We start from the raw sequence: 25,784 nt of genomic DNA, 5'->3' as shown, positions 1-25,784 counted from the left end.
GATTCTAGCAATCAGAGGAAGAAAGAGTGGTCACTCACCTTTCCACCATGTGTGTCTGGTCCAGTGATAACCCATCGATTGCTGTGCATTCTGGACATTTGAACTTCTTCCGTGGGGTCACCTGCATAAAGGCATGCCAGATACCATCAAATATCAACAGAAGGGACATTAATCTCCTTGCACAGAGAGCAGTGCAATACTTCTGAACATGCCTGCAGTGTAAACTGAGCTGTCTCATAAAGGGAGGGGGGGAAGGGGGGAGAATTAAAAAAAAAAAAAAAAAAGAACCACTCCATTCCCCCATTCAGCTCCATCTGGCCTGGCTGACTGCAAAATTCACAGGGGCCCAATAAAAACGGCTTGGAGGGGTTTTTCCTTCTGTAACTGAAAAGAAGTGGCGATGACAAGCTCCTTAATTCCTGTTTAATGACTGTTTTCTCACTGCCAAGGTCCCTGTATAAACACCATTTGTTCTTGCAGCCATAACAGCGATGAAATATAGCTTCCCATACTTCACCGTAACGTTAATCCAACAGACGCTCTTTTGCTCACTCCAGTTAATAGCTGACTGGCAAACTCTGCAAGGCTCTCCAAATCGCACAGAGGTGCCAAATTACTCTGCTGTGCCCTCATACAGCTCAAAAACTTTTTTTCAGCAAAAACGCACGCTTTATCTTCTAAAGACTTTTCTAGGAAATGCAGCCACCAGTCCCAGTAAATGATGATGGACAGAAGGGAAAGCAGACCCTGCTAATTGAAGTAACGCCTGGTGGCCTCTAAATCTCATTCCAGGTTGACACACTTTGAAATGAACGTACAGAGTGAATGTCCAGACTTGAAAACGTGTCGAAACATGTCAGGAAATTAATTCAGGGATAAAAAGTTCATTTAAAGCTGATCTTGCAATTAACATTCTTGCAATTAACATTCCTATAAATCAGCTGTCGCTAGACCAAGACAGAGAGCTGCGGACAGTTGGCTGTTTTTTTCCTTCAGTGACCTCAAATAGTTAAATTGCACGCATGCTGGCTGGTGTGTATGTATATATATAGCTATCATTTAAATTACCTTCTTCATACCTCATCTGGTTGTTCAAAATAACCACCAGAAGCAAATGGTAAAAAAGAATTCTATGTTTCCAGTTAGCATAAATTTTTTACTAAAACCAGCCTTTCCTGCTATGGAAGTAGAATCAGGAACCATACCACAGGCAAAGGAGAGAAGAAGATTGAGTAATATACTCAAATTTCCTAAATAAACTAAGAATCACAGTAACTTTTGAGTTGGAAGGGATATTTAAAGGTCATCTAGTGCAACTTCGCTGGAATGAACAGGGACACCGACAGGCAGATTAGGGTGCTCAGAGCCCTGCCCAGCCTGACCTTGAACATCTCCAATGATGGAGCTTCCATCACCTCTCTGGGCAAGCTGTTCCAGTGCCTCACCACCCTTATTGTAGAAAAACTTCTTTATTAAGTCCAATGTAAATCTCCCCTCATTTAGTTTGGAACCATTTCTCCTTGTCCTACCACAACAGCCCTGCTAAAGATTTTGTCCCCTTTGTTCTTACAGCCCCCCTCTAGATACTGAAAGGCCACTATCAGGTCTCCCCAGAGCCTTCTCTTCTCCAGGCTCCAGACAGCTCTCTCAGCTTGTCCATTCAGGGGAGGTGTTCTATCCCTTGGACCATTTTTTCTGGATGTGCTCTAACAGATCCTCAGTACTTACTGAGAGCTCCCCATCTGGACACAGTACTCCAGGTGAGGTCTCACCAGCACAGAGCAGAAATGCGGTATCACCTCCCTCACCCCGCTCATCACACTTCTTTTGATGTAGCCCAGGATATCACTGACTTTCTGGGCTGCAAGGGCACATTGCTAGCTCACGTCCCGCTCACCATCTTCCAATACCCCCAAGTCCTTTTCAGCAGAACTATGCTCTATCCTTACATCTCCCAGCCTGTACTGATAGTGGGGATTGCCATGACCCAGGTGCAAGACTCTGCACTTGGATTTATTGAACCTCAGGAAGTTCACTCAGACCCACAGCTCCAGCATGTCTAGGTCTCACTGAATGGCATTCTGTCCCTTAAATGTGTTGCACCACGCAGTTTGGCATCATCCAAGGTGCACTTGATCCCACTGTCAATGTCATTGATGAAGATGTTGAAGAGTACTGGTTTCAGTACTGATCCCTGAGGGACACCACTTGTCACTGATCTTCATCCAGATATTGAGCCATAGACCACCACTCTCTGGGAACGATCTCACAATCAGTTCCTCATCCATCAAACAGTCCACCATCAGATCCATATCCTTCTAACATGGAGAGAAGGATTTATGAGGAACCAGTTGAAAAAACAGAAAAGAGTTCTGCTTCTCTGCTCATTTCCATGAGTGCCTGAGCTCAGAGCCTCAGCCTCTTTGTTCTACTGTGAAGGCTGATGCTTTTTTTAATAATCAATCTCAAAGATTTAAGTTAGATATAGAGAAAAAATCTTTTACAGTGAGGGTGGTGAGGCACAGGAACAGGTTGCCTAGTGATGTCGTTGATGCTCCATTCCCAGAGACTTTCAAGGCGAGGCTGATAAGGCCCTGGGCAGCCTGATCTAGCTGCGGTGTCCCTGATCACTGCAGAGGAGTTGGACTAGATGGCCTTTAGAGGACTCCTTCAACTCTGAGGATTCCAGGAAGGACCATGCCAAAGGCCTTACTGAAGTTCAGGCTCCTCTCTTGTCCACTGACACAGTTAACACCATCATAAAAAGCATTAAGTTTGGTCGGGCAGAACCTACCCTTGATGCAGCTATGCTGGTTATCCCATATCACCTTCCTCTCTTCTGTTTATCTAGCATAGCTTCCAGGAGGATCTTCTGCATTTTCTTCCATGATCTTCATTTACATGAATATGTACATGTTTTTGAACTTTGTAGAGTTAAACTGTGGAAAAGTCTTACCTTAATGACTGATTTGCCAGTGACATTTGCCACTAGGAAATTCATGGCAATATCTTCACAGTTCATATGGGCATCCACCCAATTCTTGATATCTCCAGGCATTTTGTAGGTGTAAAGATAGTTGAAATACTGCAGAACAGATGGAAAAGGAGAGAAGATAATTTTAAATACAGATGCAGTAACTATGAGACACTAAATCTTTCAGTCTCTCAAACAGCAGGCAGCTAAGGATGGATTATGGACAAACTGTGATACTGCCTTCAGCCAAGGACTGCTCTAGCAGATGAGAAACATTTTTGGATGTTTTAGGTTCATAATTATTCCATTCCTGTGCAGCACACTGATTTCTGTACAATTAATTGTGGGGTGGCAGTTGTGTGTGTGTTTTCTTTCCTTAAACTCCTAGTTACAAAGCTACATTCATTGCAAAATATGTTATGTTCTTACTGGTCAGGCAAACCAACAACAGTTCTTCTGTATCTTTCTGAAAGTAACAGTTGTTTTTTTCCACAGAAACAAACCAGTTGTTTCCACAGGAAGAGTAGGAGTCTTAGGAAAAGATGGCAACTGGTTTTCTGTTTGATGCAGAACACTATTATGGCACCACAAGACACAGAATACAGTTAAGGAGTGGTTCATGTTGTATACCACGAGCTGCACGTTACGGATACCTTGTGATAAAATGCTGCCCCAGTGAGCACCATTGAGACTTCATTGGTCCATTCAGATTCATACTTCCATTTGTTCATCTCATGGTCCCAAAGATGCAGTCGACCTGGATATCCAACCAACCTATCTGGGAACTCACGCCAAACCTAAAGAGAACAAGAAGAGAAGAAGAACACTGTAGTAAATTTTCTTGCATAGTAAATATGAATGTCCAGATGAAAATGTCTACTTTTGGGAGGGTGCCAGTACCATGGGGCAAAGACCATTTCAAATCTCATAAGTCCTAATTCTTGAAATCAGAAGATGACTGGAAAAAGTACAAAAATCCCAGAGCTTGCTCTGGAAGGACCCAGCACTTCAGGGATGCTGTAGTTCAGAGCAAACAACCTCTAAGCCATATGACTTTCTTCTTGTAGAGAAATGCAACCAATTATTCAAAAAGATTTTAACACTAATTAAAACCAAGCACGACTAAAATGGAACTTCTGATGTTAAAATCAGTAGATACGGCTGCAGTCTAACTACTTTCACAGCTGGCTTTGGATCTAACCAACCTGCTTCCTTTAATAGGAATAGGCTTAAAATCAACTTATGTTTTAATATTTCTGGTGTTCTTTAATGGGTGCTTGGATGGATCTACTGCTACATGGAGGGCCTCTTTGCCCTTGACTTGTTCCAAACAGCTGGATACAATCAAAATACCATCCTTGTCACTTCATACATTATTTTGAAGCTGACTACAGGATCAAACACAGTAGACAAGAACAAGGAGAAGGGCATCATTAATGCAACCTCAGTTCTCTACACTTCTGGCCACATTAAATAATGGATAATTTTTGCATAAGAAAAAAGAGAGAAAGGATTATGATTACTAAGAGGAGTCTGAATGCTGATTGCTTGCTAAATACACTGCATGCCTTTTAATAATCAATAGCAGAGTCAATATTTATCTGCATTATTTGTAGACAAATTATTCAAAACATGTCCTTTATTTTGATCCAAAGAACTTCTAGATTTGTTGGAAAAATGGGTGTCTTGACTCTTCAACACGCAGTGTTAAGCCACAAGAGTTTCTGTTTCAGATTGGTAATGCGTAAGTAAACAAACACATATCCAAATTTCAGTGAGTATGCCAGATCAACAACAACAATTCCCAAGAGTCACTTTACATGCAAATTTTTTTTTCTCTGAACAAAACACCAAGAAACCCTACAGTTGAATTTGCGGTAGAGAAAGCGTCATCTGGAATTCCACAATACTGCAAACCTAACTTTGCCAGCACAGTTCACTGAGGGCACTTGCCATGTGCCAGTATGTTTCAGCTAGAAGCCTGGATTGTATAGGACTCTGTGCAAGCGTATCCAGTCAAAGCAACACAATAATCAGCATTAATTTACTGCTTCTGTATCTATGTTTCTATGCTTCTGCATTAATATATACCTTTTCATCTACACATCTCAACACATTTTTATTGCTGTCAGTTAATATAGCTTCAGAATCCCGTGATGAGAGAGGTTATTATTTCAAACATACAGATGAGGAAACCTGCCAAAAAATTGCATGGGAAACAAGAATGGGAACCAGATCTTCTGATTCTCTGTCTTGTACTTTAACCAGAAATCAATCTTTCTGGACAGTTCTAGGGCACAGGTACTGGGACAGTATTTAGATAGGACAACCATCCAACAGATGGCTCTTAAAAGCAGAGACGATCTGGAACTCAAAAAACATTGTTATGTTGTTATGAATTGTTGTCACCAACTAATCATAAACCAAGAAACAATAATATAAAAGAAATCCAGAGAAGACGGTGAGGAATTGAGATACCTATTGTGACAAGACATGACACTAACAAAGAGCAAAAAGACAAAGGTATAGCCACTCTCTTTTTCGAGATTTTATTCCTTACTCTCTAGGTCTAAAAATTTAATGGTTATATTTTGCTGGTTTTATTATTATTGATTTACTATTAAAACCCTCATTTCACAGCTGTTAGAAGACACCACCACCAAAGCTACTGAGGATCAGCAAAGAATTTGACAGAACACTACAGATCTGTACCACACCGGGCTAAGAATCCTCGTAAAGGGAATGACACGCATATTAAATGCAGCTGAAGGAAAGATTAAACTCAGCTACTGCTCCCCAAGGGACTTCAGTGCCTTCACAACACTCAACAGCAGATTCATATTCTTTCCAGTTTTAGCTCTCAGTGTCATCTCAAAGAGTCCAAACAACATAAAATAAAAGCCGATAAAATGCATGTTACTAATACAGATTCCTTTCTATCACCATAAAGCTCCACATTACCCCAGCTCTGGCCTCTGAAAATTGTCAGTTTGATGCACTTTAAAATAACTTAGTTGTATTAAACAAAGATTCCTTTTAAAAGTAATGCTATCTAAGTCAGTGGAAAAGCTTGGCTTCTTCTTAATGCTCATCACTGGCTCATTCAAAGCTAACTCTGGGAAAGGCTCCAAATAGCTGCATCCAGCTCACTGCCCAAACCCATACAAATGTTTTGTGCCAAAATTATTATGTACGGCTACTGCTTATAAGAAAGCTTTCAGAATAGGAAAAGTGGTAATTTTTCTTATACTACTCCCTTTTTTGCAGTTAATTTTCTTGTTTGATGGTTGCCTATAAATTTTCAGTCTGTTAGGAATACATTCCATGGCAGACAGTGATCTTATTAGCTTTCACAGGCTAAAGAAGGATGGCTTGAGTTAATACTGCTAAGGGACACAGCCAGGGAAGAACATATTGCCAAGTGAAGAGGAGGTATACTTCTTTGCAGACAGAGCTATTCAAAGACTCTGCTGGACAACAGCAAAATTAAACATTTTTGGATGAACCATCTCCCAGATTAAAAAAAAAAAAAACAACAAACAATAACAAAAAAAAAAACTAATTGAAATTCTTAAATTTTCTAGTTGTATAAACTGAACACAGTCACTGTTTCCAACGCTACCCAGCAACACTTTAAGAATGGAACACTGGCTATCCTCCACAATTTAAAGAAAAATTGAGCTCTGAGACAGATAAGATCACTGAACAGTTCTGAACTAAAAGAGGGGTGATCCAGGTTAGATGTCAGGGGAAATTTTTCAGTCAGAGGGCTATGAGGCCCTGGCTCTGCTGCCCAGAGAGCTGTGGGTGCCCCATTCCTGGAGGTGCTTTAGGCCAGGCTGGATGCAGCCCTAGGCAGCCTAACTTAGTGGTTGGCAAACTTTCCCGTGGAAGGGGGTTGGAACTGGATGATCTTTGAGGTCCATTCAATGATTCTACTCACAGTAGGCAAAAAGTTTCCAACAATAACAACACAAAAAAACAGAAATGTAGTAATGCACTAAACTATTTTCTCTACAAGGAAAATGCACTCAACAATCCCAATTTAGATTATTTTTTTTTTAATATTGTTTTAATAAAAATACTTCGTAAGGATACCGAACAATAACTTTGTAACTACCTAATAAGATATCTTCATGAACTTCGTACTTGGAAGCCATTATCCCCTTTTTCAGATTGACAGAAATGCTAGCAATCTGCCCTGGGGCCAGCTGAGGCTCAGAGGTGGGAATACTAGAATGCATGCTCTCAGTCTCTCATTCAAACACCAAACACTTTAGGAGCAGCCAACAATTCTGCTTTAATTTTTTAGGATTACGATATTTTACATACTTGCTCCTTTTCTTGGCTTTCTGATACTCTCTCTGTGAAAAACAAAGATTGGTAATTATGAAAAATGATCCAGCCCCAGCAGATTATTTCCAGTGCCTCAAGCCATGTCTGTGATTTCACTATGTAACGTACAGAAGTAGTCTTTTTTCATAAGTCAGAACGTCCTGAGTATTCTTATGCTACTTTAATGCAGCAGCACACAGGGACTATTTTTCTGCTTGCTCCAATAGATTTATGCTCTGCAATAAATCACTGTACCATAATAGCTCACTTTTAACAAGTAAAAAATGTCTGACACTTTGAGTGTTACTATAATTTTTTATGGCTGAAAGTGTACCGAGATCAAAGCTTCTGGTTTTTTTTAGGCTTGCCCTGTACATTCAGACAAGTCTGTGACAGAGAGGATTTGGCCATATGTTTAAATGTAAGGTCTAAGGATGTCAGGAGGAGAAGAGAAAATTACAAAATGTCACGTTTCCAACCCTTCTTGTAACCAAAGCAGAAGCAGAAAAACTTTTAAAAGAAAACTTTCTAGTAACATTATATGCTGCTACTGTTCCCTCTGGATTCTCCTGCAAATGAGTCAAGAGTCTGAGAGATACTTTTCTGGTAACACACATAAACAGATAAATAAATTATCACAGGCTGAGGACAATTCAAACATCTGGGAGCCAGCTCAGGCTTGTCAAACAAGTCACAGACACTCAGGGACAGGAAAGATCAATCTTCAGCCCCCGATTTCTGTGCCAGAGAGTAGGAACTACATCACTCACCCTTCTTAAGAGGAAAACTGTATATTTATAAAATAATCCACTGTGCTTCTGTATTCAAAGACATTTTTACTCATTTATTTTACGGGGGAGGGGGGAGGAAGCAATCTCAAAATGTAAGAGTTTAAGCTTCCCATGGGTTTGTCTCGACTATCAATAAGACATTTCAATTTTCCATCTATGTGTCTGTGTACTAGGATAAATTCTCAAAATTAAAAAGGAGTAAGATTTATAATAAAAAAGTTTTTATTCTGCCAGTGTAAGCAATTACTTGTCCAAGCAGACACCAAACACAAGGCCCGTTGCTCAGGCAGAGCCTGAAGCCAACAGAAGGTCAACAAATCAGCCAGCACAGCCCAGCAGTCAGGTTCAGGGACGTAGCTGTCACCTTGCCACACTGGCCGCAGGGCAATTCACTTCAACTTTCTCTGCCTCACCTTTTTGCAAGAGGGTAACACTTTCCTGCTTAAGGCACCAGACTCAACATATACGAAGTTACAGATATTCTCATTAGAGGATGTTCTAATTAATGTTTCAGACACCTGAGCATCACAGTACTAATTCATTACTTCTGGCTGACACAACTGTAACTCAGCTGCAGTGGTGCAGTTGAAAATTCTGCTTCAAAGCCCTCCAAACCTGTTTTGCCAGTAGTAGAGATTCATTTGTAACTACTTACATTGTTGCTTAGGTTTATTCTTATTTACTTCGAGCCAGCTCTAGGAAAATCAAACTGGAAATGGAGCCAGAATTCATACAGCATGCACGTTATGATTTTATTATTTTTTTTTATCACACCAGTTCACCCTCAAAGTAGTAGTTAGAAGCACCAAATGGACAAAAGTAAAGTGGCTTGCAGAACTGCCAACACTTCATTGCTTTGCTGCTGTAATGCAGTGCTTAAAATGTTCTGTGGTGTGACCAGAGTAGACAGAAGAGGCATATGTTGCCGCAAAAAAGCCTCAACTCAGTTGTCTTCCCTTCACTCTATCTTTCACACTCCATGCACTAACTCATTACTATTAACCCGGCAAGGGAAGTATTTCCTTTCTTGAGACACACAATAGATTAAACCTCTGCCTCCTGTTCCTAACATCTTTGTTATGGTATCAACATACCTGCGTTACCACACATAACTTCCTGAGTCCAGAAACTTGTTGCTTGCTAAGGCTCTTTGACTTGACAGTGAGAAGCATCTTACCACATAAATATTCACATTGAATACTTCCATCATTTCTGAAAAAATATCTTCTTTTGTTAACAAATCCATTTGAGTATTAGAAATGATACAACTATCACATTTCATTTGCTTTCTGCCCTTCTGAATAGTAGTTTCCATTATTACACTCAACTTAGGTAATTGTTTTATGTTCTAGCTCTCATATACAAAGCTAAGTGTTGTTTTGCTCTTGATACTGCAGATACAGGTGTGAAATATTCTTAAGCATAACTTACATTCCGTAAAGTTTATGATTTATTCACAGAGCATGTTTGTCTTACACATGTACAGGACAGTCATGTTGTATTATGGACTGTGTTATATACTCAGAAATTGAAGACAAAATTCATTTGAGTCAGAGTTTTGCAAGGAAATTAACTGAGTGGCTTTCAACAAGTGTACTTTTGGATGAACAACTAAAACGTGTCTATGAAGACTTTCACCTATTCATACTGCTATGGGTATTTGGAGAAACCTTCTCTTTGCTGACATCCTCATTACAACAGCAGCTGTTGAAGCTTTGCCATTTCAAGCATATGATACATGTATCTCCTTGACATTCTTCACTTCTTCTTTTCACAGCACTCTACCTTACTTCGGCATGTCCCCAAGAGACATCCTCTGTTCCCAACACTTAATCTCTCAAAATTGTCCTGTCTATCAATGTGATGGAAATGTACCCCTACCAACACAGAAAATGCTGCTTTACAGTAAAGAGGCCGATGAAAAGCAGTTATTTTTGTTTTAAGGTGTATGAATGTTAACAGCTTGATAATGGGACAAGCGAACAAATAATTTATTTTAAGAGACTACATCACAGCAGCCAGCAAGGCAGAGTCCAAAGGTATGGAACTTCAACCCTTGTAATCCCTGCTAAATCTCCTCTGAAATATCTGAAATATTAAGCTACACAGCACTAAAGTCATCATATCAGGAAACTTCTTGAAATTGACTAAATGAATCCTATTCCCAGTTTCCAGACCACTTCCATTACAAATCTACACAACACAAATTAGGCAATGCTTTCTAGAAGCTCTTGGTTTCACTGTGCCAATTACTGAAATTTTTCTGTTAGCGGGCAGTGTTTTCCATGAAGTAATTGCAATCTGTAAAAACATGTCAGAGAGCATTGAAATGCCACAATAAACTGAGATGCAACAAACTGAATCAGCAGTACCCTTCCTTCACTTTAAAAACACCGTGTTGCAGTGGACAGTGTAAGAGAAGAAAAAAAAAACAGAGTTCTCTTACCTCATAGCCAAATTGGAGCTCATCTGAGGTTAGCATAATGATATCATCATCAATAGCCAACACTGCTTCTGTTTCGATCTCATCGTAGGGGAAGAAGCGGTTACTGAGTTTGTTTTCTGCAGTCCTAACAACTTTCAGAGGAACACGAATCTTTGGCCAGAGGGAATCTAGAGAAAAGCATTAGAGGAAATATAATTCAATATGATAACTTACTTCTAAACAGGTCTGCACTTCTACCTTTGTTTCTCTTTATGATCTACTTTGAACTCAAAAATGCAAATATATGAAGGCAAGAGACAGAGAAAAGTCTCTTTTGTCCACTGCAGAGAGCTGCACTAAGCTGTTTGAGGGATAGCTTGCCCCAGACAGCAATCTGAGATAGTTACATAACAAGAATCAGTGATGCCCCATATTGATTTAGGATGTACAGCAAGAAAACATTTTACTCATCTGCAGCTACTTAACCATTTGAAGAAGCAGTATACAATCACCGGCTGCAGTCCAGACTCATAGAGAATGCAAAAAGCAATGTCAGTACAATCAAGTACTGACAAAATTAAATTTTATTTTAATAATTAACGACCCAGATGTACCTAAAATGCTAATCACTGTTAACAATTTAGGAGAAGATCCGTGTGTGTGTGAGTATACTTGAGTAATTTCTTTTATCTTCAAAGTTCTAAGCGACAGTGACAAATAAGCTAGTAAATACAAATAAGTTAGCAAATGCATAAAGAGTCTTACTGTGCCTGACATCATCTTTACAAGTAGAACATAGCACTAGAGTACAGAGGGATTAAAAATCTCAAGTCAAATGGTGTTTTAATTAGTCACAGGAAACTGTAAATATAAAATTCACTCTAGAATGAGTTACATTTCCATTTCTTGCTATCTTCAAAATGTATCACTTTTAGGGTTGCATTAATGGTCTCTGCAAACTATTAAATACATTGAAAAATTTCATAATCATATTCTATTCCTAAAAAAGCATGACTGGAAGCTTAAGTATAAAGCACCAAGCTAAAGTCAACAAAATAGAATAACTGAATATAAAATATTAATTCTAAATGCACTCATAATCATTTTCCAATACAAAATATAACAGGAGTTTTTATTACAGTTTGATTCATCACAAAAACATCAGCTCATCAAATGGTAGCTTAATAAAAAGATAGACAGCCATCAAGTACAAGAGTGATACGTTGATTTCTTCCTGCTCTCATAGTGAATATTTATTTCAATAAGAGTTTGAAGGAAGAGAGCTTGGGTATGGTAAGAGGAGCCTAAGTATTTTGAAAGATACTACTGCAGACAAGAGACAGATGAAGGCTTGAGTTTCTCTCGCTAATGAAATGGAGGGGCTGACAGAACGGTATATGAGAAGGAAAAAAAAGAAAATACATTAAAAGAACTACAAAGAAACTACTAACAGATTTTGTCAGTTGCTCTCTGTGTCAAATCAAAATGTATATAGGTAGGGTCTGCAAGAACTGACACAAGGACTGAAATTTTCATCAGTGGTCTGAAATAAATATAAGGACTGGGGACATGAAAAATAGTGAGTACAGTAAGGTCATACAGAGTACTCTGGACCACTTAGTAAACTTAGGTATATTTAAAATAATAATAATAATAATAATAAAAATCATTAAAAAAAAAAAAAAAAAACACAACACTAAATAAAAAAAAAGAAAGGGAACTTCCCCCCCCCTCTAAAAGTAGCTACTGAAAAGAATTAAGAAGTCAGAATGGACAGCGTTCTCAGAGTGATCCTAGGGGGAAATAGACTGATGTAGCTCTTGTATGTGTAGATGGGTAAATAGTAAGAAATGTTGGGGCAAGAGTGGAGGGCAATTAAAAAAACAAAAACAAATCTGCTTCTGTAAGAGTTCTTAGAAGAATGATCTGAAGAATTAAACAGGAAACACCAAAAATAAATGAGCTACAAACTGATACTTCCAATTCCGTAACAACCCAGAATCAGTTCTGTGTCTCAAAAAGGTTCGCCCTGTTTCCACTGTCATCAGGAAGACAGACAGACAGCCATTTCTGGAGAAGAACAAGAGCTGCTTCATTCCAACACGTACAACTACCAAGGAGCAAAGTGTCCACACTCTTCCTGCCAGCAAACCCCTCAGATATAACTGCTTGCCCAATACTCTTCAATAAAACACAGAGCTACATGCTCCTTCAAGACTTTCAAGAACTGCTTGACTAGGAAAACAAAATCCTCCTTCCAAACCACAACAAGAGTCTTCAAAAGTCAGTTTTTTTCGGAGCTGTTTTTTAGAAGGAAGGATTGGCCCGTGCAGGTGGCCAGAAGAAAAGAGAAGAAATCGACTGATATTTAATGGCAATATTTTTATTCAGTCTCTTATCCTGGGGTTATTCCTGTGAGACTCAAAAAGTGACCATAAAATCTACCTTTATCTGGGTGGTTATGTAGACCATGGCTTCTACCTGACATGCATGTAGCCTCTTGTTGAGTTTTACTCGTGTATTTTTCCTCTAGCAGAAACAGAACATTGCTTTCTTACTGGCTTGCCATACAAAATGCAAGCTGACAGATCTGCTAGACAGTTACAAGTGCCTTACAAAGACATACATCACACCTCAAACTCAGTAGACTGTTTAACATTTGCAAGCTACTTAAAGACCTTAGGCTAATTGCTAGTAATTATCCAATTATCAAGTGTGTATTGATACAGAAGAATTTTAAGTAGCTTGTGAGATCCCCAAGAGATTCCCCTGCCAACTTTTCAGGAGCAATCAGAGCTGTTATAACCATGCATACATATGTACATATTTATTTATAAATACCAAAAATGTTTCTCATTTATAAATGCTAATTAATTTTTTATTTGGGATTGTTTTCTTCCTCTTGTGCTTTCTACACATACGAAGAAAAAAAAAAATGACAACCAAACTGCAACAAAAATCTTATTTCAGTGCAGGAACACTGTGAAACAAAAATTAAAACCAAAAAGCCAGTAAGAATGGGAAACAATAATTCAGAATATCAAGCAAGCAACAACACTTTAAACTTTAAGCTCTTTGGGAAATCAGCTGCTTGATGACTTACTAACAGTTATGGCATGTGCATAAAAATATGGCAAAAGAAGAAGAAAAAAAAAGAAGAAGGTAAAGGTGTAATATAACTGTAATTGGCACACATCTCAGATGTCAGCAAATCCTGTTAAATCCACATGATTTATCAAGGTCTTGGAAAGCCTCTCAAAATGACCAATTCTCAAAATGAGGTAAGTTACTCTACAACAGTTGTGCTTTGAGAAACATAATACAAAGTGCTCAAATTTGAACTGAAATGAACAGAAAATACCAGCATTTTGGAGCAACTCCGAGGAATACATTAAGGTATCAATTACCCTGCAGTATGCAAAAGAAAGAAAGGGTCAAAACTACTTGCTGCCTAGAGGCTGATCAGATACTAAATGTTGTACAGAGCTGGATGCATATGGGAGATGTCAAGACACAAAATAACTTGGGCTGCCACTATCCTGAGTACCCGAAGAAGTATCATTACAAAGGATAGCAGGCTTCACTCAGAGATACAAAGTATTTCTAGTTCAAAATTAGCACTGCTACAGGAACTCCAATGTAAGTATGTAATCAATAAAAAGACAACAGTTTCTTCAAAAGCCAAAGTTTCCGAATTTATCAGGAAGGTTAAAATTGTCTATAATTCTCTTAAAAGACAACAAAAGATGAGAGTAATTCTCCTTTGTACACAAGGGAGAAATGAGGCATAAGAAGTCTGAGGCAGGGTCTGACACCACACTTTTAACTTTGAGATCCTGCTTGGAAAGGCAGCATCCTGAGAAACCTGAGCTCTAGCAAAACACATATGGGAGAAATCCTCATTTTAGTAGGCTTTAATTACAACCTAAGTAAAAGTCTATGCTTTAATTCTTATTGTAAGTGGGCGCAGTATCACTTAACAGAGTACGGCAAAGACAAAAGAAGCCCAAGATGAGAAGTGATGGAAAAGGCAGACGACACATTACAAGATGATATGAGGACCTTAAAGCATACAGAAGTAAAAATGCAAGTTTGCACCAGGAAATACTCTTACCTCTTTTAAATTTAGCGAGGGCTTTCTGTGAATACAGCAGAAGACAGAGGTAAAACATTAAAATAGAGCTCCCTGGAGTATACAAAGTTTATCTGTACGTGGAGACTGAAAAGAACGACAGGCACCTCCTGTTGTGTATCACACTGAAATAATTATGACAGACTAGTGTTCAAATAATACTCACACTTGCTCTTTGGCAACGAGACTCCGGGCATTCTTGGCAGTTTGCACTATTCAAGACTACTGATCTACTGACTGCAGAAGCTACCACAGAAAACAGCATGTGGTCTTCAGAAAACAAAATCAGCTCTTTCCACATTTTTCCAAATGCAGCTTCCACTTCTAATAGGTTTACAATCCCTAGCAACATGACTGCAGTTCTGGCCAGCCCACAGTTCTGCCATGAAGTCCTGTAACTCCGCATCTCACAGCAAATTTTTCAAGCATGATTTCAAGATGATTTCCACAAACTACAGGATTAAAGTCAGTGTTTACCTCCACTGCTCCAAGAAAGAAGTGCTGTAATTATGCTCCTGTTTAAAACACTCAGTTAATAATGAAGAGCAACAATAAATAAATTAAAATGATAATTTAAAAATCCCCCAAATACACATTTTTCTACAATTTTCAATTACAGGAAAGACACAGCAAATAGAAGGGATGACAGTTATGAGAGTCAATTTTCTCTCCCCCTAAGAAGTTTCCTTTTCCATATCTCTCCACGTTTACCATCTTGCCATCAGATGTCTGTAACGAAAATGTACACAGGCTTGCAAAATATGTAATAATGAATTACTGTTCTCAAAACCAGACCTGTTTCTCAGCTCAGAAGGAACTGTTAAATAATATATAGGAGAGAGAGATCATAAAAAAGATAACAGACAGTGATTTTTCCATCTAGAAGTATTACCTCTTTTCAAAGAGTGATGGCAACAGCATCATTTAGTGATTCCTCACTTTTGAGAAACTGGTAAGTCTTTTAGCAGTACATGTGTTATTTTCTATCTTATCCAGAGGGGAAAAAAAAAAAAAAAAAAAAAAAAAAAAGACTGTCTGCATAGGAAATTACTTGCTCTAATTTTTAGGGACTATCTAATTTCAATTTCCAACGTTCAACCTAGGGAACAAGAGTCAGCTATTGTAAAGAGTTAAATAATATTTTTGGGACACTCACATTCAAAAATAGCAAGCAATATTTAAATGAAGACGGTCTATTGCATTTCCAGTTGGAAGGAGCAGATAGGGATAGTAAGGAGGAGCTGGAAATAGAACACAGTAAAAAGCACTAAGTAAAAAGCTCAAAGTAAAGCTCAAAGTAGAAAATTCAACACTTGTCAATAGTAAGAGCAATTTGACAAACTGAAATTTAAAAAGAAGAACTTATTGGGTAAAACAATGGCATTTTGATGACTTGCATAAAGGCACTCATATAAACATGTTCATGCAAACATGCTCTGTTTTATTTTCTCAGTAAGAACAGCCAGGAGAATCTCATGACTGCAGATTACATGGCACCAGAGTATTAGTTCATACACAGCTCAGATTTCCCCCAACTCCTAAGTAGTCCTCTGGGAACTGCAAAAAGGAAAAACCTTTCAAGTAGTTGTGCAAAGTAGACAAAGATCAATAAAAAAGCTGTCAGAAAACATCTCTAAACATGCTTCTTTGTATGTATCTGTAATTGCTCAGATGCTCAACTCTTAAATCTGATCATTCACAAGATCTTTCAGTTGATAATCATTCTAATTGGCCTACAGTAGTCTGTGAGAATTCAATCACTTGAAGCAGATGAAGAAAGCCTAATGAAGAATGTTTTCCAGCCTGGACTTAAGGACAGAACTTAGCTGGTATCTGAAGTTTCAAAAAAATGGTCAGAATTAGCAGCATGTTACAACTATTAACTACCAGCATTCCTTCAGCAATGGCTTACTGAAAGTCTGTTCAGGTAGTTCAACTGCTTAGACTTACAATAAACCTCCTAAAAAAAGTTGCTTCCTACCAACATCTCTGTTGCTGTGTTGGTCTACAGTAATGTGCAGAATTCCTCTCATATACAAGGAACAGATTATTGGTTTCTGGGACATTACTGAGAGCCTCTGCTCTGGTTTTGTTAAAACTAAATTTCTGGATTTCTTTCAGAAAAACAAACAAACAAACAAACAAAAAAACCTTATAACGATTCATAGAAGACTAGAACAGTCCTCAATTCATTATCTAGCTAATCAAAGAAAATGGCATAAAGTACACTGTGAAGAAGACAAGTTAATTTAAAGCCTAAAAAGAAATTCAATAGAATATTCCTACCAGTGCCCAGCATTAAAGGCACAGTAGGATAAGAGCTGCCATTTAAGGCTTCTTCTTTTTTTTTTTTTTCCCTTAAGATACAGTGATCTATAGGGCCACCAGGATCTTTATCCCCAGTGGTTTATATCAGTGTTGTCTATTAATACTATCAAACCAAAAGAAAGACATGGTTACTGTGGTAATACACAGTCTATACCTTATTCTGAGTTTATCAACAACTTAGGTCCAGGAAACTGTGCTTATAGAACTATGCAGAAAATACACATTCTTTAAAACATACTTTTTATTTTGATAAAAATGAATCTAATAACGAATCAAACTGTAGGACATGATTTCTGGCTTACTGTGCATTTATGAAGTGTAATGCATTTATATACCATTTATGTGGTAGACAAGATGATTTCTTCAACTGTATGAAACGTGAAACACACGATGAAATGTTAGTGGAAATTACTATCACAGACTATTTTTTTGAACATCAGAACTAGTAATTTAGACAAATTCAAATGAAAGGGCAAAAGTATTTGGCTGAATTGAGAAAATAAAAAAACATCCTGTCTACACAAATATTCCCAGCAGCAGACACTTGGACCACAATGTTTATTATATTGGATGCAGAGTGAGTGAGAGAAAATCATTTTTTCCTATAGTATTTCAAAGCTTTTTTTTTTTATTAATATCATACATGGAGTCATGGGATGTTATGGCTGGGTTAACAGACTTCTTATACAACCCATATGGGTGAGTATATATACAAAACTGAGCCAAAGACACAGAACAGAGATCACATCCCCCCACATTCAGAAAACACTTAAGATTAGCAAATTTATTCCCTAAAGCACTAAAATTCTGGATTAAAATTATTATCATATGCGATACTTCCTCTCTGCTGTTTCACACATAAGATCCAACATTTTTACTGCTGGCTCTGCGAAAAATTTGAGATGCCTCCACAAGACTCCTGCATTGCTCATACTTGCATCTGCTGAAGCTTTTTTCTTCTCCTAAGATATTGCTCATATTTTGAGTCCAAACATAAAATTAGACCCTTGATTTCCAGTCTCACCCATAGCACAGTGGTCCTATTTTGGTGTACACATTCAGCAATTACCTCAAAATATACAGTAAAGCTTCCACCTCTTCATTCACATCCATGTCTACACATTTCTCTCAGATAGAAAGCAGGGGAAGGGAGTGCTTTCTACCAAGCAAAAGAAAGACTTAATCACAAGACCTTCCAGAATCTCTTCATTGCTCTTGAGTTGAGTGATGGTGAAGATTTCACCTCTGTGACCTCAGTTTCTAAAGCTGCAAAATGGGAATAAGCAGTTAAAATAGATTTTTATTAATGCCCTAAAGGTTTTCAGACGAAAATCTTCCTGCTTTCAGCAGTTCCCTCTACTTCTTGATTTTGATGTAAAAGTAGATTACAATTACAGATTTCAGCATCTTCTTAATAATAATGCCATGAATAATGCTACTTACACAGCAGTTTTAAACTACGGATCTCAGTGTTGTATGGAAAACAATATTGCTGTATTCATTTTACAGCCACGGAAACTGAGGCACAGTAAAAAAAAGAGTTTCTCCCACTGAGCAGGTAGAGCATGTGTGTCTGGTCAGTGTCCAAGCCTTAAGAACTATCTGCTTAGGAAAATTAATTGAAGCACTGTTATTCAGTGCTCACTAACTTATGTCTCAAAAATCTTGAGAGACAAGATATGTGTTCCTCATTGCATTCAGGTGTTTTTCCACATGGAAAAACAAACTGGATTTAGAGCAGACAGCTAAGTGGCTAAGACCAGTCATTCAAGTTTGTACTTAAATTTCCTTAAATTTCCTTCAGACTCAGTGAAAACAAAAGGGTACTTCTGCAAGGATGCTTTATTTCATTGTAAAATAAATGTCATGCAGACTAGATGGAGGTGCTTTTTTTTTTCTCGTTAATTATAAAAGAAATGTATAGTTGTTGTGCTCAGACTTGCACATGAAGCTCTTAAACATTTCAACTTAGGAGTCATCATCACAAATTCATAGGACAAGGGGAAAATCACTCTTTAATTGCTTGTGCATGTATGTGTGTATACATGTATACATATGTACACACTTTATCTCCAACTTAGAATTTTGTATTTTATTTGGGTGAAATTTTCCAGTCAAGTATTCAATTTATCAGTTGACCTGTTACTTACATCAGGCAATGTGAAAAAGAGTTTGCCAGTTTGTCAGCCATATCAGAGCTGCATTAGCCCCTGCCACAATTAGATCTGAAAAGCATATGCTTTATGTGGACCCCACACTCCTGCTTTACTGACAAATGTACCTCCTAACTCAAAAATTACTAAATATTGAAGAGAAGCAAAGAAGATTTCAGTCTTTATGGAATTATCCATTTCTTGAGGGGAGTAGCTTCTTAAATTTCGCACAACGTTTTAATTCTCTTCTTAAGTTCTGTATTCACTGAATTTTGCTTACATAAAGGCATTGTTACAAGCACATAAGTATTCATTGTTTAAAAATTAAATACCAACATGAATTCTAGAATTTGCAGGTGTTTGAAAATCTCAATTCCCAGAGACAGATTCTCTCTGTTTACAACACATACTTGGTCTGATAAAAATATCAAGTGTAACTGGTGTCATTTTCAATTATAATACTATTCCTGTGATGACAAGGCGAAGGAGCAGCCCATGTCATATTTGTGCAGACTGTGCCAGTTCCGTTTCAAGAGATTCAAATCCAATTCACAATTCACTGTCTATAATCAGTGCTAAAGACAACCTTGATGCTGTCCACTCAGCCCTCCCTCTTGTACACTTGGAACAAAAACAAATCACAAAGTGTTGCAGTGCCAAAAGCCAAGACTTGCTTCTGTACAGAAATGTCCTGTATATGTAAATGATCAGGAAATACAGCTCTGGGTGCTTGAGGAGGTTAAGCACCTCAGCTTTACCATAATCAATTAAAAGAAAATGGCCCAAAAAGCGCAGATACTACTGTAGGGTAATAAACTAGACTTTATCAGTGACAGTGGTGCACATTACAAACTTCAAACTCATTCCTTGCCTTAATCCATCAGAAACTTCCTGGCTTTAACAGGCTATAAACAGCAGAAGCTTTGAAGTCCACGGATTAGAATCACTAATAGACAGACTGAAGGAAAGACTGGCTGAAGAGCCAAGTGGAATGCCCTGCATGGATCTGAAATGAAACAAGTTAATTTAATCAAACTGACCTCTCCTCAGCCATAGCCCAAGATAATAATTGTTATAACAGCAATAAGGAGACAAAGAGCACTGGAAACAAATGGTTATTTACTTCGATGCAATGCTTAGTCTAACATAAGGGCACAACTTCCTGGGCATTCAATTGCAAGTTTATGCTTAGAGGCAACAGCAGTTTTTTCTGAAGCTATTAGACTTCATAATAATAAAGATAGAAAAAATTAAACACTTCAATTCTCAAGAATTTCTAAGTTCAAGATTAATACGAATGATTTAACAGAAAAGATCTTGCCAACGTTTGTTTCAACTCTCCTATTCTTCTACTTTCCTTTTCACTCAAAGCAAAACATGGAAACAATCCATTTGGGTCAAATCCACCTGCACTCAGTAGATGTTCGCTCACAGCTTACATAACTGAACGAGTGTAACATTAAGCATTTCAACTTTCAGAGAAAAACTTATAACTGCAAAAATTCCAGCATCAATTTATATGCAGCACTTCTCACTTCAAAAGTTTGCAAAGCATTTTATAAACCACTAAATTCTGAGATGTTTAGAACAGCAGTATTACAGAATGCTTTTCAAAGCAAACAATAAAGCTACTTGCTTTGAACTGCAACAAGATGCCAAAATGGCAAATGAGCCAAGTGGAGGGTTGCAATAGCTTGGCTCCAGAGAAGCTGTCAGAGCATGGCAGATTGAGACAAGTGGTCAGGGATTAATTTTTGCACTGCATCTTACCACTGTGCCAAATACCTAACTCTAAAGAGTGGAAAACTGCAGCAGCTGAAGCTTCTGCAAATACAGTTACAAAGCAAGGAGTCCTAACAGACTTCATTTGCTCCAGAAGACAGACGAATACACAAAGTTCTGCACCACCAAAGTTAGCATTTTTGAACACACATTCCTAGAAGAAGGCATTTATTCTCCCAGAAAAATATCACCTACATTTTCAGATGAGAATGACCAATTCATAGCTATGACATACAAGAAACAAACTCATTTACAAGTACTGTAGATACAGGCTTTCATTAAGAATGAGAAAAGAAGACTAACTGCCCAAAATAATGCTCATGTCTTTAGTACCAATGTTTAGAACTTATGAAGATGGTGAAGGGCCTGGAGCATCTCCCCTATGACCAGTCTCCCCTTGAGACTGAGAGGGGACCCAATCCAGGTCTATAAATATCTAAGGTGTGGGGGCACAGTGGCAAGGCCGGAATGTTTTCAGCAGTGTGTGGAGACAGGACAAGGGGAAATGGCCAAAAACTGCAGCGTAGGAAGTTCTGCACAAATGTGTGTGAGAACTTCTTTACTGTGAGGTGACGGAGCACTGGAACAGGCTGCCCAGGGGGGTTGTGGAGTCTCCTTCTCTGGAGATGTTCAAGACCTGCCTGGATGCCTACTTGTGTGACCTGGTGTAGGGAACCTGCTTTGGCAGGGGGGTTGGACTCCATGATCTCTGGAGGTCCCTTCCAACCTCTACGATTCTGTGATTCTGTGAATGTCACCCTACATAGCAATGAGCACAAAATAAAGGTCTGTGAATGTACCCTTTTGTTTATTTTAAAATAAACTTTATTTTATTTTAAAATAAACACGAATTTCAAAGTTGGAGGGATCCTGCAGCTTCCATCAGATTCTGTTGTGCAAAGAGAAACACAGTATCATACGTGTTGGAAACAAAAACATTTTAATCAAGGCCCATATGTCTTTCTACAGAGAAATAAAATCAAGCATTGACAAAACAAAGATGGTTTCTCTTTACCTCTCTCCAAAACAAAGGTAAGGAAGCCAATGTCTCTGCAACTACTTCATGTTACCTTTGACATTAAGCTGGCAGTAGAACAACTGGAAGGTTTTTTTTCATCTACTTTGGCCCTTCTCATTTCACTTTCAAAAGCGTCGCCACAAAAATCTCGGTTTACTGTTTTGAAAGTAACTACAGAACAGTTTTTGAAGGCATGTTACTCCCAGTTTCACCCTCCTCCACTACACCTAGACCAAGTCTTACCTTCAGGTGGATTCTTGTTCTGGTTGTTCCAGACAACGAGCAACTTGGACAGGCTGGGCACTTTGGACACCTCGGTGATGACTCGGAAAAGACTCTCCACCCTGTCATAAGTCAGAACAATTGCTGTGAATCCTTGGGACTGTGGTGGAATCAATGGAAGGAAGAGTGGATTGCTCACACTGCTCCATTTCTGTGAAGGAAAACAATAAAATAATTCAAATAAAAACAAGTATTACAGCAGGGAGTAATTCACATAGTCAGCATTCAAGCATCAGAGGTGAAGTAGGCTCAGAGTAGACAGAATAATTCTCTAATTTCAGCAGAAGTGAACTTCAGCAATTTCTCAAAACTTTCATTCCAGCTTCTCTGTTAATTCAATTTTCATTTTTGCCTACAGGCAAAATTGCATACAGGAGTGGTTTTAGGGAAAAATCAAGTGGAAGAGACAGACAGAATTTACAGAGAAAGAAAACTATGGTAAATTTTGAACTCAGACACCAAGAATCAATTCTCATTTACTACTCACTATTTCAAACACTTATATTTACAGTCAGAACTCATTAAGCAAATAGAAACCTAATCAGCCATACAGCTTCAGAAGCAAAAACAAACAACAACAACAAAAAAAAAACAACCAGCAAAACACATAAAATGGGAATCAAGGAAAAAAAACCACCAAAGCAGACACTAGGAAGAATAATGTACTAGCTCCCACAAAATTTGGTTTGTTAAATGGGGTGAGAAAACCTATTCTGCTTAAAAAAAAAAAAAAAAAAAGAAAAAGCATGAGATACAAAGATGAATTTCAGAGAGTTATTTACCCTTCCTGAATTTTAACTAGGGCATCCCTCTTAAGACTTTAAAGGTCTTATTTCAATACACTGCCAGCATAAGGAAGCCAGCTCAACTGGCAAGAGACAAGACAGTGAAATTCTCACTGCGTGTGCCAACCTCATTTGGAACCAACAACGCAGGGGAGGAAGCAGTGAAGGGACTGCTCAACAGGAATGAAAGCGTCGGTGTTCTAGTCTCAACTTTTCCATTCCAGCTGACGTTCCAAGCAGATACCAAGGGTCAGAGAGAGAAGCAAAGGGAAAAATAAGACCCTTTGGGATGAGGTGAAAAGCAGAGTTGGGAAAGCAGAAACTGAGCAATGCTGTTTTGCAGGGAAGTTCTGAACGCCAGCCTGTAAAAACTATGAACACTCATAAGCAGCCAGTAACTGCCTGCAGGTTACAGAAACCTTGTGAGGATCTCCAGCTAAACTCATAAGTCTGCTTTTGTTAGGAGGAAAACAAGTTCTTGTTTTTTGTTGTTTTTTTTTTTTTAATTTGTAACAAATCAATAAATATTGCAATTTTCTGTGTTCTGATTTTGTCTTTGGGCTACTTTTCTTCACATGCTCTATAGTCACCCTCCTCATGCTCAGTAGTAAGACATTTCTAACTAGAATGTTTTCTAACTACGAGGACAGGGAGAACTGAGCCTATTTTGCTCAAACAGATCATAGCATTTTTGACCACTTTAACAAAGGAAAAAAAAATACAATGTGAATACTGTTTACTTCTACATACACATCAGCATGGAAGGGAGGATAAATACATGAGATAGAAAAGCAATTTTACTTTAAGCACAAATATTAGCACACTGTTTTATCTATGATGGTCTAAGGACATGTTCCAGGCAAGAATCTGTCAGTAGGAGTAATATCAATTACTAAACTTCTCAAAACAGCTGGAAAGACAGATTAGTCCTCAGCTGCAGACGCCCTTTATCATGTCTCGTGCAAGTAGTATTTGGTATACAGTGTTGCTGAGGTTCCTAATGGAAAAAATGCAGTTTTTAGCCCACAGATGTAATAGAAATAGTAACAAATATATTCAACTTCAGTTCACGAAAGGGACGTGGCTACCTATGATAGCAGAGTACTACATTCAGTAACTCAGAATATACATAATCATTGTTTTAACAGCGGATACATGCTGAGACAAATTTTGCATGCCAGTTATATAAGTGGGCTACGTGTCTGATTTTATTCCAGTTTCAAAAGTTCCTACAGCAAGTCACAATCACAATGCCAATAGAGCAGAATCCATCCCATTAAAGCTTTACAAATTCATTTCCACACAACCAACCACCACCCCAAAATGATCCTTGCATGTTGAGAAGCTCTTTGAAACAACATTCAGAACCCTCTTTTCATTAATACTTGTAGCAGAGGTTTAATTTCATCGTCAGCAGGCTACCAAGAAAATCTTATGTTTCTGCCCTACAAGGAGAAATAACTGGTAAAGTGATCTATGTATTTATTCTGCATTCTATGTATTTAATCTGTATTTATTATTTACAGGTGAGTATTGCCACTTAAATTAATAGTCCCTGCTTTTTCTGTGGCCATAGCATCTGCTACAAAATTACTTGCTATAATATCCCTTGAAAAGGAGTATACTGTTTATATTGTTCTAAGACTATTTCAGTTACTCAAAGAAAAATTGAAGATGCACATGTACATGTAGCCTACAGAAATTATCATAATTTCTCTTAAAAACCTGTGTTTTATGTACATTTAAATTCCTACTTTTTCTACTTTCAGAAAGGCACATTTTCCCCTGTTGTTTATAACTTAGGAAAAATAAGACAACATTTCAGGTGTTTTTGCTCATGCATCTACTACTAGATGATGGAAAGGAAAAGCCTGTAGACCCACACTAATGGATGGGAGAACCAAGCCGCTCATTTGAGAAAAAACATTTCAAAAAGGCAATTAAGCATCTCTCAAGTGCCATTAAGAGCCAACCCCCTGCTGCCTGCCTGAAGAGTGTGTCTACAGTCTGAGACCTATTGACCCTGCTTTCTGCAGGAAATCGGGCAAATTCAAGCCTCCATAATTTACTAAAGTCTTCCAGATTTCTCCTCGGGAAAAGCAAACCATGCAGGCAATTAATTCAACAGCAATCTAATTAAATCTCCATTATGGCAGCAAAGTATGATGTGGATAATGACACAGGGATGGGTTTTCCTAGTTGTTGATCAAGAAACCAAGGGTGAAAGAACATTTGCTCCAGACCCATCTTTATTAACAATCATGATGGAAATTCATAGGGACTTTCACTCTCAGAAAGAAGAGCAAGCAGCAGCATTGGACTGATTATCCATCACCTCTCCTTGACAAAGTGCTGACATTCAACTACGGATAAGACAATCCTTCACTCTTGCCCTCACAGCTAATATAATTAGAGGAGCCAGGATAATGAATCTAAGATTAATAGGTTGTTTGTTGTGAATCATTTTTATGGGCAAAACAGATCAAGTTCAAACACCAGTTTCCTTAGAGTAATTTCATGTCACTTAGGTTTGGCAGCCCTTTGCAGATCACATGAACAGCCAAAGTAGTGGGACCTGAATAACAGCAAGAACTCTGAGATGGCTTAATGCTGGGGAGAGAGGAGATTTCAAGCTTGGATAAGTATTACAAGGAAGGATTCAGGCTACTGCAGTTGTGCATGCATACTTGTATCTTAGAAATAAAGCAAGAACTTCCCAGACATCTTTTAGTGGGAAAAATCAGTAACAGCAGTTTGGAATGAAATTTCACTGTTACCA

General features: G+C 38.1%; 1 protein-coding gene across 2 annotated transcripts in view; it reads right to left on the bottom strand.

Annotated features, from left to right (window-relative positions):
• The window catches only part of EXT2 (exostosin glycosyltransferase 2), a 72,650-nt gene that overhangs the window by 6,911 nt on the left and 39,955 nt on the right, over window positions 1-25,784 (bottom strand). For both annotated transcript variants that reach the window (XM_042814504.1, XM_042814503.1), the window contains exons 9-13: window positions 22,182-22,371; window positions 10,547-10,713; window positions 3,628-3,771; window positions 2,957-3,085; window positions 39-121 (exon numbers count right to left, since the gene is read on the bottom strand). In XM_042814504.1, coding sequence (XP_042670438.1) covers window positions 39-121; window positions 2,957-3,085; window positions 3,628-3,771; window positions 10,547-10,713; window positions 22,182-22,371 — 713 coding nt within the window. The remainder of the gene's footprint in view (window positions 1-38; window positions 122-2,956; window positions 3,086-3,627; window positions 3,772-10,546; window positions 10,714-22,181; window positions 22,372-25,784) is intronic.

This window comes from Centrocercus urophasianus, unplaced genomic scaffold (assembly GCF_019232065.1).
Source record: "Centrocercus urophasianus isolate 14NV4802_14NV808 unplaced genomic scaffold, USGS_Curo_1.0 seq_14, whole genome shotgun sequence".
In the NCBI taxonomy this organism is placed as follows: Eukaryota; Metazoa; Chordata; class Aves; order Galliformes; family Phasianidae; genus Centrocercus; species Centrocercus urophasianus.
Note: the sequence above shows the minus strand (reverse complement) of the source record. Positions and strands in the feature narration are given on the sequence as shown.